Source organism: Vipera berus (assembly GCF_964194415.1).
Source record: "Vipera berus genome assembly, chromosome: 14".
In the NCBI taxonomy this organism is placed as follows: Eukaryota; Metazoa; Chordata; class Lepidosauria; order Squamata; family Viperidae; genus Vipera; species Vipera berus.
This window is the reverse complement of record NC_138217.1, coordinates 2,128,568-2,141,504: the sequence shown is the minus strand read 5'-3', so window position 1 is coordinate 2,141,504 and position 12,937 is coordinate 2,128,568. Positions and strand designations below refer to the sequence as shown.

The 12,937-nt window shown below is 45.5% G+C and overlaps 1 protein-coding gene across 15 annotated transcripts in view; it reads left to right on the top strand.

Annotated features, from left to right (window-relative positions):
• The window catches only part of DEPDC5 (DEP domain containing 5, GATOR1 subcomplex subunit), a 75,764-nt gene that overhangs the window by 24,568 nt on the left and 38,259 nt on the right, over positions 1-12,937 (top strand). For 14 of the 15 annotated variants that reach the window (XR_014027850.1, XR_014027851.1, XR_014027852.1 and 11 more), the window contains 6 exons: positions 245-314; positions 839-875; positions 1,789-1,909; positions 2,587-2,813; positions 5,977-6,183; positions 12,623-12,758. Coding sequence is in view for 10 of the 15 variants with exons in the window: in XM_081338643.1 (XP_081194769.1) it covers positions 245-314; positions 839-875; positions 1,789-1,909; positions 2,587-2,813; positions 5,977-6,183; positions 12,623-12,758 (798 nt within the window). In the remaining 5 variants the exon portion in view is untranslated. The remainder of the gene's footprint in view (positions 1-244; positions 315-838; positions 876-1,788; positions 1,910-2,586; positions 2,814-5,976; positions 6,184-12,622; positions 12,759-12,937) is intronic. The other variant, XM_081338648.1, reaches the window with a different exon arrangement.

The following is a 12,937-nucleotide window of genomic DNA, read 5'->3' as shown; positions in this document are numbered from 1 at the left end:
AGCTTTGCTTTTGGAAGACTATCAGCCTGACTTTCCCAAGGCCTGCAAATACCTCTGGCTTTGTGGTTTGCGATATCGTTTTTCTGCTTAGGAGGCAGAAAGTGGGTTTGGGAGGAAGCAAACATGCTAATGCATCTTTTATTTTGGATCAGTTATTTTTTCCTTTTTCCAGAAAAGATGCTGCTTCAGATATTTTCCCCAACGTGTGCTTTTGCCTCATCTTTCTGCTTCCCTCTCTTTATAGTTTCTACACTTCCAAAAGTCAACTTCAGTGTAACAGTTTCACCCCACGGATCAAACTGGCAGCTCGGAAGGTAAGTGGAGTGGCCTAACTGTGGAGCGCAGCCATAGCGGTGCAGATGCACCAGCTCAGATTTGCAACCACAGGAATAATCACCACTAGCTATTTTTAAGGACAGACATTAACAATGATTGAAGGAAAAAAGCAAATTAAAAATTCTCCCTCCAGAGCAGGCCCGCACAATTCATAGAGAGGAAGGGCTGCATGAATACGTGAAAAATAATTGTGACCCACAAATAATGGTTGTGCCGGTTGGCTTTGGGGAGCTAACGATCTGGCAGCAGCTATGGAGCTGGCAGTGTTCCCCGAAGCCCGGTGGTGTCGGGGGCGCCCAGGAGCCTGTCTTGGGGGGCAGAGGTGGCTGCACATAAAAACCTACTTGGGGCAGCGGATCTTTCTTAGCAGCAGCAAATTTTGGTGGCCACAGATTGGTTATTTCAGATAATGCCACAGGAGGCTGCTTGGTGGGTAGAGTAGTCTGCTCTAGAATTTGTAAAGACCCATTTCAGTTTTTCTTTTTTGCATGTTGAATTTCAGCCACAGAGTGAAAAAGCCAAAAGTAGCAGGGAATCTTGTGAGTAACTCTTCTCCATTATTGCATTGTTCTTTTGTAAAGATGAGAATAAGAGTTTTACGTCCAGCCCTTCCACTGTGCAGCTGGCGAGTTCATGATAAAACTGGAGGGCTTTTTTCCCCATTAACTCCAAAGCCCCCTCCCTGTTCCCTTTTCTCCCCACCCCCACGTTTCCCTCTGGTCTTGCTCCCCTTCCCTTCTCCCTCCTTCCCTCCTCCCTCTGCCTCCTTCCTCTTTCCCCCCTCCCTCTCTTTTCTGTATGGAAGAGAAAGCAGTGGCGGTATCTCCCTTTGTAACTAGCCCTTCTACTGCACCAGCAATTTCCTGCATTCGTGGCTTTAAAAAGGACCCTAAATAGACTCAGAAAAATCGCCTCCGTTCTGTGCCACACACAATAGTTGTTCTGAAGGAAAATGACTCGCCCTCTGGACGGCCAGTACATTTTACAAGTAAATAAAATAAAACAGGCACGTCAAAGATTAGTGCGGGGAGGACAGCTTGAGCCCCCCTCCACGCCTTGAGCCCCCCCTTGGAGCGTTCCAGCTTCTCACCATCCAAACTCAACAGCACATTTTTCAGGCAAATGAAGTGAAATCGTAGAGGCCGATTGTGTCAAGCCTGGCGCTGCAGGCCGTCGGACAGGCCTGGGGTGAGAAAGCGTCATGGAACCCCCAAGGACTGCAGCCAAAGGCCTCCAAGAGACTCCACACAGGATCCCCTCGTGGGTTTTGTCTCTGCGGTGCTGACCTTTGTAGGCAAGGAATCCTGTCAGGCAGAGGACGGGGGGAGAAGCGGGAGACGACCCTCTGCCGATCAGTTGGGCCACACGGTCCTTGTTCAAGTTGACAAAGGGTTTGCCCACAGCCTGGGACCCAGTTGTTAGAAGTCACAGGTTGCTCTGCTTGTGTTCCAGCCTTGGGAGCTCCTAAAGAGACCGAGAACGCGCTTCCCATTCAGGTTGACTACGATGCCTACGATGCCCAGGTTTTCCATCTGCCCGGCCCCTCCAGAGCCCCACGTTACACCAGCTTTAGGTAAGCAAGCGTGTTGCCAAGCTTAGGAGGTTGCACTGGGGAAAAGAGAGGCAAAGTTCTGTATTTGGGCACAAGGAATGAAAAATACTGCGCAAGATTGGAGAGTCATAGATCTGGGGAGCAGTAATGAGGGAGATGCCTTAGTGCACAACAGAAACCTGCTGTGCTGCACCCTTGCTGAACAAAAACGTCTTGTCTGGTCACAGCTGCAGCGCCCTCGCAGTCCCACCTGGCCTACTGGCTGCAGTTTCCGGGCAGAATTGCAGGACAGATGTTGATCAACAGGATGTGTCTGGGAAGGCAGGTCACAGTGTGTAGGGTGGAAGAACAGAGGGGTGGGTTTATCTACACTGGAGGTGATTAAGGGATGCAGACTCTGACCTTCGGGTACCGCCAGGGGGAAGGGACTCTTCTAAATTCCAGGAGAAACATCCCAACAGGGATAGCAGTCCAGTCTGGAACAGAGTTCCTTCAGAGCTGCTAGGCTCTCCCTCATCGGAGATGATTTAAGCAAAGGATGGAACGGGGGAATTTGGTAACCGCATCGGGAGGGGAGCCGGAGACAATCTCTGAGGTGGAATTCAGGTTGCGGTTTACTATGTGGCGCCATCGGAACCCTGCCCGTCTCCTTGATCTGCACCCTAAGCTGCCTGAACTGCTCCTTGTGGGTCCCCCAGCAGGTCTGTGCGGGAGAGAGAGGGTCGGCCTTGGAAGACCTCCAGCTCCTACGATGCCTCCTCCAGCCCCTCCCTGCAGAGTCGGCCCCTGCCCCCCGAAGAGGTTCGGAGCCAGGCTTCAGATGACAGCTCTCTGGGGAAGATCTCGGACATCCTTATGATCCCACGGCCCCACCTGCACCTGCAGTACGAAGTCAGCAGCTCTCTGGGCTACACCAGCGGCCGAGGTCAGCACAGGGCTCAGGGCATTAGAGCCGGCCCCTTCTTTGGAGCTGGTGTTTGGTCAGCCTTTCAGAGTTACTAGCTTTTTTTAAAAAAATCATTCAGAGTCCCGAAAGTCTATTTCCACAGTGCAAATTACAACTCACTCACAAGCCAGACAAAATACCCAACAGCAGTCATGGATTCCTTCCCAGAGGACACTGGTTTACCTTTTCCTTTCATTTCCTTTTGGGCTGGTTTCATTTCCCCAGCCCAGAATTTAAAACTAAACAGAATTCCAGTCCTCCTAGAACTCTTCTTGGGCGTTACCTTCACTGTCTTATCTTAGAAATGTCACTCTGTCTGAGACCCGGGGATTGGTTTGACACAGCGCGCTGGACGTGGGTTGGAGCATTGTGGAAACTCAACCTTTGTTGTACATGCTGCATGAACCAACAAGTAATTCTAGGGTTAATTGAGAAGATCTTAGGTGAGGAGAGCAGTGGTGCTCTGTTAAGCCAAGGTTAGGATTGAGCCTGTTGTGGTGGGTCCTTGGTGCTCTCTGAGCTTGGTTGTTTTCTTGCAGACATTTCATCACCAAACTAGATAACATCATCAGTGCTGTCCATGAACCTGTTGCACAGCACAACCACTGAGAGCACTTCATTCTTCTGGGAAGCAGCTCCTTCCTCTCCTTGTCTTGATCCATGTCCTCCTCCTCTTCCTCCTCTCTCTGGCCTTTGCTGCCTCCTCTTCCTCTGGATTGTCTCTTGCTCTTTGGCACTTGGGAAGCCATGATCTCCTCCTGGGGTTCTCCGCTCAGGCCTTCTGTGGCTTCCTGTGCACTATCTCCACAGGGTTTTCAACTCTTGCTCCACCTGCTCAGCCAGGGGAAATATCTGGCCAGATTGTCCTCTGCAGTAGCGTTTGACATTCTTCCATTGAAGTTTCACTGCTAAGGAAGGACTGGATGGAGAGATGGGGGTTCTGGTTTGACTAGGACTGCGTATCCCTGAATAAGTTATTTCTGCTGTAAAAATGTAGAATGATTCTGTGGGCTAAACACTAAGGGTCATTAACAATGTAGAAACATGCACAGGCTGTTCCAAGCTATGTTGGATCCCCCCAAACTGCTTACAACCTGATTTTGAAATTATAACAGCCGCTGTGAGACCTGCCACCACTTGAACCTCTAAATAGAAATGATCCTTGGCTCCATTTGTTGAGAAAGGTAGAGCTTATTAGAGATCATGTGGATTGCAGTATTGCAAAATCAGAACTGAAAACTGTGGGTCAAAACCCCCAAGTTCTTTTTCCTCCCTTAACTCTCTCATTGTTCACGGCAATGCAACTACTCTGGTTGAGGCAAGATGTTTCCCTAACAGTCAGTCCAAGCGCATTTTGGTATGCAGCTCCCTCCTTCTTCCAGGTGGGTGACCTTGAGGCAGCTCCTCGAGGAGATACAGAACTACTTTCATTTCCACCCAATCCTTTCGCCCTTCATTCTCCCTCCCCACATGTGGTTCATGAGAGTCTATTACCACCTAGTAGTAAAGAGAGCACAAAAGAGCATAAGGTGGCAGCTGACAGCCACACCCCCATCACCAGCCCCATGCAGTCACACGATTGCATTTTGGGCTCTTTGCAGCCAGCTCGCCTTTATGACCATTTGCAATGACCTGCGATCACATGACTATGATTTCCAATGTTTTTTCCCAGGGTTCTGGCGTTTCCAGTAGCAAACGCCCCGTGGATAATATGGATTTGCTTAATGAGCACTGCATTCATTTTACAACTGCCACATTCATTTAACGGCCATGACAAAAAAGATAAAATTGGGTCTGGTCAAATGGTGATCTGCTTAATGACCATAGTGACTTACAACCAGGACTCTGGGCTTGATTATTGTCTTAAATTGAGGACTACCTATATGCTTAATCCTAGAAACACCGCACTGAGTTGGCCTAGTCTAGGTCCCTGCTCTGTGCAGAATTTAAAATGCAATGTGTGCCCTAGCCTGCCTGATTAGAATGGAATTGGAAATAATGGAATGGAAATGGCAATGGAAATAGAATTGGGAATGAAAATGGAATAGGAATGGAATGGATTGAAATGGAATAGGAATGGAAATGGGAAGGGATGGAACAGAGCAGAATACTTTATTTGGCCAAGTGTGATTAGACACACATGGAATTTGTCCCTGGTACAGAAGCTCTCAGTATACATACAGACAACAGAGGGATAAATCATAAGATACAAACACAGAGAGGCATTTTTCATTTTTCACCATTATCTACGTGGAAACAGTAGCAGTGTACAAGCAAAAAGTAGGAAGAATCTGCAGAGATGGGTTCCTGGAAACCTTTCCAGCTGCTGAAAAGAGCCCTGCTCTGGGTCACGTGACTGGGAAGGAAGCCGCCCCCCCCCCGCTTGTTTTGGTCTGGTCTTCCTTCTGCCGGCTTCCCCCCCCCCAACACACCAAATTTGGTCCAGTTTGGGGAGAGCTTTTCTGTTGCAGGAGAGACTGGCAGAGTCCGGAGTTTCTCTGGGGGTCTTTTTCCCCTCCGTTCCATCCGGCTGGAAAGAATGACGAGGACCTCTCTGGGCTCTACAATTCTATGATATTTGGGAAAACAGTATACAGAAACTGCATGCCTGGGAAAATTGCACAGAAAGGAAACTAAGAGGAAAAAGTTGTGTTGGGTAGGTGTGTTCAGAGCCTTGAGTTATTTGTAAAAATAATAAAGGCAGGATAGAAGTAAACTAACTAAAAAATAAAAACGGACTCACCCTGAACAGTTACTCGGTGTCTTCGGAAGTGAGGTAACTGTGTATCCTTGCACTAAGCAGTAGATTCTGGTGCTGTGGTAACAGTTCTCTGCCTATGAATTAAGTTTCTGTTCCCAAATGCTGGAACCAAGGAGACAGTCTTTTTTTTGTTTTTGTTTTAAATGTTCTCAGTTCTCACCCAGCAAACATATTTGGGTGTTTGAATGAGAAAATGCAACTAGCAACTCTCCCAATCTAATAATATGGGGTGGAGGCCTTTTGGGAATCCTTGGCGCGTCCTCTTGAGCCCTCACATACTGACTGGAACGTCCTATTTTGTGCCTTGGAAGAGTTTCTGGCAGGGACCTTGCTTGAAAGCAGGGCCGGATCTTATTGAAGATGAGTTTTTACTCCACACAGATCACCTTGACAACATATTGGAGTCTCAGCAGCGAGACCTGAGCGCCCCTGGAAGATTTCACGTGGGGAGTGCCGAGTCCCGGCTGCACATCCGTTCTGCCGGGGGATACACACCACAGCGGGCGCTGATCAACCCCTTCGCCCCTTCCCGGATGCCCATGAAGCTCACATCCAACAGGAGGCGCTGGATGCACACCTTCCCCGTGGGTAAGGAACTTCTCTTTGGCCTTTGTTGGTGTCGTAGCTGTGTAATATGCAACTTGTTCTTTTGGGGAGCTTCTGCCACCTATAGAGGTTATGTCACCAACTTTTGCTTGGTTTGCTTTTTGTTCTGTTGTTAGAGTTGCTTCTGTTGTCAAATTCTTTGAGAGCCATAGCCCAGTCAGGAAAGCTTGAGTTCATTGACTGATTGATTGACTGTGTGCCATCAAGCTGTTGTCCGCTGTTAGCAAGCACAAAGGTAGGTTTTCTCCATGATGCTATCCCCCAATCTGTTCTTTTAGATCTTCCAAAGGTGCCCCCATCACCCCTATAACTGAGTCCACCCATCTTGCTGCTTGTCATCTTCTTCATCTCTTTCCTTCCATTTTTCCCAGCTTTGGAGCCTTTTCCAGAGAGCTAGATATTGCACACGTGTCGTCTGAAATAGAATATCTGAGCCTGGTTGTCATGGTTCCAAAAGATGAAACCCTTCAAAAGAACTTTGAGGCATTGTTTACCTTAAAGAATCTTTTATTTGGGAAACAAAGTTGAACTACATAGTTGAACCCAAAACTAAATTCCCCTCCCTTGGATACAAAGTTTCAAAGTACACTTCCCACCCTCAATGACCTGACATATAAGCACATCCCCCAATTAGCTTATAACGCGGACTTTCTCCCCAGCTCTCCAGCCTGCCAGAACGTTATTAGCTCCGGACCCAGTTTGTCCTTGAGTTCCCACGGCAAGAGTTATTATTATGGCTAACTAAGCTCGCATCCCAATTCCCCCTCCCTGCACCAACTAATTCTAGAAGCAGGAAAAAGTAAAAAAAGAAAATGGCTGCTTGTTCAAAATCTGTTGTCAAAGCAAGGACATCCGATGTTAGCAGCGTTGACACTGGTCTTTTGTGCCTTGTGTCAGAACCCACTCCATTCCACATCTTAAGAAAGAAAGACTTGGAGACAAGATTGCCCAAGCAGGAACTTTTTTACTTAGACATAGATGACAGAGGATATACTGTAATAGACAGGATCTGGAAACTGTCTCACAGATCGATATTTTTAAAGTGTCCCGGAGCAAAAATGCCACCCCTCAGTCCATTTGGTCAGTTCCTGATCAGTCAAGTCTCAGGTGTCCAAATCCTTGTGGGAAAGGGAGAACCAACCCTCAGTCCATTCGTAGCACAATCCCTCCCTCCCCTTCACATTCCATCCGGAGATGCAAGCCAGAATTCCCCCACCCCCTTTCTTAGCTGCTGGAAAATCAGAGAGGGAGAGGATTTCCTTTCATTGGTCAGGGTGAATAAACAAAAAGTTACATCTAAGGGAAAGAGATGGGGCAATAAAGACCCCTGTCTTCTCTTTTGTCTTCTCTTTCCTCCTCGGGAATGGCAGAATCCAGTAAGGGGGGGTGAGATTTGGGTTTGCACAGAGAGGGAGTTAGAAATGAAATATAAATGGATTCTGACACCTTGAGTCAAAACTCTGGGTTGATTTGTTTAAAGAGCCATCAGCTGTTTCCTTGGCTGGCCATATTCTTCCCAAGAATCTTCTCCAAAAACAAAGTTGAAAAATGTCAATTCTCTTCCTATCCTGCTTCTTCAAGGTCCAGCTTTCACTTCTGTAGGGTGTCACTGGGAATGCCATGGCTTAGTCCACGTCTGATCTTTGTAGATATAGAGACATCGTAGCATTTAAATATCTTTCCCAAGACCTTTTCCAAGACATACTGAGTATGCTTCTACAGTTTGACTGCTTCTTGGTTTAGTGTTGAAGGTTTATCTTCAGCATCTTCATTGTCAATTCTAAGGTTGATTGTTCTGCCTGTTCTCATTAGTTTGGTCTTTATCTTTAAGTTCAGTCCCATTTTTCACTCTGCTGTTTTGGCCCAAGATGGCTGCCGTATGACAGCTCTCTCAGTGAGCTCCTCGTCCTTTTATATGCTTGCAAACCAGTTCATTTTCATTTAATTTTTATCTAATATTAACTATTATCTAGGAAAGTTAAGATTTTTTTTACTAGGAGTTGTAGTTTTATGATTTTAAATTTATGATTAGATAGGATTAGGTTTTAGACTACGAGTTCTGAAATTTGTCAGCTTCAAGCATTTGTCAATGAAGTAGAAGTATGTTTTAAAATCCCAAGGATGCCAAAACAAAAGGTAACAGTAAAAGCAAAAAGGGACTCTAAAGGAAAGCCTAAAGGGGGGCATAAATTGGATATACAGTCAGGAGGAAACCCTAATTACAACATGGTGGCAACAACACCCAAACAACCAAAGATAAAGGACTTATTTCAGATAACGGACACTGCAAGTAAGTCTCCTTTTTTCTCTTTGCCCCTTGTAACTATTTTAAATAAGCCCTACTCCTTACTGGATTGGGAGGAGGATGACCGTCTTTGTGTGGAAATAGAGGCTTCATTAGGAGACAAAGTGGAGAATAAGGGTAATATTAAGAGCAATTTTAAGGGATGGTTGGACTTGGTTGCCAAGAATTGCCTCTTGACAGCACAGAGAGTTATTGCTATATTTGATCAGCTCTTGGAAGCAAATAAAAAGATTGAAGAATTAAAGTCTGTAATGGGAAATTATATCTCTAAATTGGATAAGGAAGTAAATAAAGGTAGTTTGATGAAACTGATCTCAAATACTTTATGGCAATAGCCATACATGGAAATATTTTGAATTTATAGTCTAGCACAGGGGTAGGCAACCTTGGCTCTGGCTCAGGAATTCTGGGAGTTGAAGTCCACAAATCATAAAGAGCCAAGGTTGCCTACCCCTGGTCTAGCACATTGGTTAGCAAACATTTTTTGTAAATAGCTATATCCATCTCCCACAGTAGTTGGCTATTGAAAAGCCACTACCCTTACCCTGGACACCCCCATCCTGAGTTCCACTTCTAAACGCTGGTTTTGGTGGCGGCTCAGGCCTGGTGATCTGCTACCCTCTTATCCATCCAGTCCTTAGCTTGCAGACTATGTAAAACCAGGTGGTGTGCCAGATTTAGCTGTTGGACAATAACTTGCTGGCCCCTGGCCTAGAAGATTGATAATTGGTCTAAGAAATGAGTATATCTGTAGAGAGTTTGATTATATGAACGTTGATGCATAAATCTTAATGTTAACTACTCCAAATGCATGTATACAGATAGATTCAAGCACAAGGCTACTTGAAGCATTTTAGTAGCATTCATTTTAGATTGTCCCATCTCTTTGATACATTTCAATTTTGATATTTGTCTTCCTGTTACTAAAATTCAGATTTTTAACAGGATTTCTGCAACACACTTAACAAGAGCCTTGGTGGAGCAGTGGGCTAATGCCTCCTTAAGTAACACCAGCTGCCTGCAATTAGTGCAGGTTCGCATCCCACCAGGCTCAAGGTTGACTCAGCCTTCCATCCTTCCGAGGTAGGTAAAATGAGGACCCAGATTGTTGGGGGCAATAAGCTGACTTTGTAATAATGCTGCTTGGCGGGGGCCGAAAGCCCTAATAAGCAAGCATATACATAGAATGAAGGCTATTGCTAAGCACATTGGTTTGTGCTTAAATTGTAAGCCGCCCTGAGTCTTCGGAGAAGGGCGGGATATAAATGGGATTAAAATAAATAAATAAAATAAAAAATAGCAACGCCCATGCTCCAAAGCTTACTTTGAGTTCACGGACAGCTTACATGGACCGGGGGCCTCAAGGTAGAGAAGACACAGAGGAGAGGCTGGTTCTACAGAGACATAGGATACTACTCCAAGTTGCGGATGTTCCCTTGAACAGGGACAGGTGGCATAACAGACTTTTACACTGCAGGGTACATTCTAATGAACTAACAGAGATTTCATGGCTCCCCAGTAGACATGGTTGTAAAAGAATATTTTAACCATATTCTTTTACAACCATGTCTACTGGGGAGCCATGAAATCTCTGGGCAGATCGTTCTTCCAGCAATGTTGCTTAGGCGTGAAGGCTTTGCTAAAGTCTGGGCAGAGAGCCAAGTTAGGGAGGGAGATTGACTCCAACCTTGAAAATTCCAAAACATTAACGTCCAAGCAGAGAATCCCTCTATTAACAAGGATAGAATAAGATAAGGATAATAAAAAGAGAACTCAGATCTACTTAATGGAAAATTACAGTTCATGGATGATGAAGAAGAATTCATCAATTTGCCACCCTTTGCCCAAGAGATCAACAGTTGATTTTAAAGAAAATTGGAATAATTAGTTCAGTTTTGAAATTGGCAACTAATGCAACAGAAAATCTGAACACTGCTCTCCACTAGCTGCTCTCCTGTGGAACTATTATCAAGCTGGGTTTCTGAAAGCACCAAATCCCCAACAAATAAAAAGAGAAGGTGTGCCAATCCAAAGCAAAAAGTAAAGGATAAGTTACTCAATTAACTAACTAACTAACTAACTGTGCTGTTTGACATTTAGAACTAGGCTTGCAAAACCCCTGCATTCTGGGCTCTCAAGAATAGTATCAACACAGCACAGTTTATTGGTGTTTCTTACTCCACATCTTGAGTCCTTGAGCTTTAAAAAAGATCTTTCTGTGCCTGAATATGCTGTATGTTAGAATGCTGTGTGTGTGTCTCATAATTGGTGGGATGTGAGCAACAGTATATTGGCTTGCAAAGTAGTGTCTGGATTATATATTCCGGTTTACATAAAACAGTGTTAGCAATCTTGGAATAAAACTGGACTTTTATTGTGTTTCTGTTATATTAAAAAGTACTATATGAAACCCTTGATTGACTACTTACTGGGTGGTGGAAGTCACTATCCAGAGGCCTACTTGACAAGTACGTCATACGGAAACTTGCAATTTTGAATGTAAGATGATTTTGACAAGTTATTCAGGCCAGTTCTCCAATGAGCATCATTTTGTCAGGATTGTCTGGTCAGTAACCAGCTTGTTTGGGTTCTGTGAGCTCATGCTTATCTCATTAGGGGTCATGTCTAGCCATTTTGTCTTCTGTTTGCCTCTTTAATTGCCTGTAGTTTCCCCAAGCTCTGACTCTTCCCTTGCATTGTGTCTCCAAAATATTTAATAATTATTAGTGGTGCTTCCAGCGAGCACCACTTTCATCTGCTATTGAATTATTTGTTCTTCTGCTGCATGGTCTTCTCAACAATCACAATCCAGAGGCATCATTTTTTTTCTTCGTTCAGCTTTTCCTGTATCTGATATCCACAGACACACATTACAACTGGGGAAACAAGGCTGGGATGTTTCTGCACTTTGCGTAGTTCTGTTACAAAGTTTTTCCCAGATAGCAGATGTCTGCTTGAATTGTATAGAATAGGAAGGCACCACATAAACACGACTCTCAGAAATACAGCCCAAAGCCTGCATTCCAGTAGAGAAATTCCCTCCGGGTGGGCTCCAGCATGATTCCGAAAGCTCAGAAGATTAAATCTCTGGTCCCGGTGACTGACCCAAATTCAACTTCGCTTCATTATCCTAGGACACATAGATTTGTCTTTATTCATGAATAGACTAACTTTATTTGTGAGATTAGACACACAAGGAATTTGTCTCCTGTGCAGAAGCTGCCAAAGCTTCCTGTATGTCGTCGCCCTCCGCCAGTCCAGAAGGCTTTAGGTGTGGCCAACCAGTGCAGAGTAAAGAAGAAGCATGACACCCCTTGAAACAGCATCAATAGTGAAACAACATAATAATACCTAAATCTATTAAAGCCATAAACATTAAAAACCTGGTAGCAAAGACAAGCTTCCACGTGCAATCCTTTGTTAAATCCTCTTCTACGCTCCACCCTGTCCCAGCACTTGGCAGAAATAAGTTTTTGCCCAGCACTGTGGATCTTCGCTCCACTCCCAATTTTTTCTGGGTATAACAACTGGCTGACCAGTCTGTAGTTACCTGAGCCTCTATTCCCCCTTTTAGAAATGGGATTTATGCATTAGAATTTATGCGTGTATACACACACACATAGGGATGCGGTGGCTCAGTGGGTTAGGACGCTAAGCTTGTCGATTAGAAGGTCGGCAGTTTGGCGGGTCGAATCCCGAGTGCCGCGTGACAGAGTGAGCGCCTGTTACTCGTCCCAGCTTCTGCCAACCTAGCAGTTCGAAAGCACGTAAAAATGCAAGTAGAAAAATAGGGACCACTACGGTGGGAAGGTAACAGTGTTCTGTGCGCCTTTGGCGTCTAGTCATGCCGGCCACATGACCACGGAGACGTCCTCGGACAAGCGCTGGCTCTTCGGCTTTGAAAGGATGAGCACCGGCCCCTAGAGTTGGAAACAACTAGCACGCATGTGCGGGGGAACCTTTACCTTTGCCTTTTTACACACACACACGCACACACACACACACACACACACACACACACACACACACACACACACACACCATACGTACCCAAGAGTACTTCAGTCAGCTTTGATTAGGGAGATTAACGAAACAGCCAAACGTGTGATTGGACAGGTCCTTCTGGAGAAGCCATCCAGATCCACCACCAGACCCGCCAGAACATGGCCGAAATGCAGGGCAGTGGGCAGCGGGACTGGACTCACTCCTCAGCTGAGCTGTTGGAACTTGCTTATCACGAGGCGGCTGGCAGGTAAGGGCATTTAACGAGGGGATCCTGAACTCACTGGGCCCCCTGCCGTAGCAAGACCCCTTCCCCACTCAGGAGAAACTTTTCCGAAACTTTTTACATGGATAAAATATTTATAGTTTGGAGTTGAACTGTGGGGTCCTTTGTACTCTTTGAGCTTGGTTGTTTGCTTATAGACATTT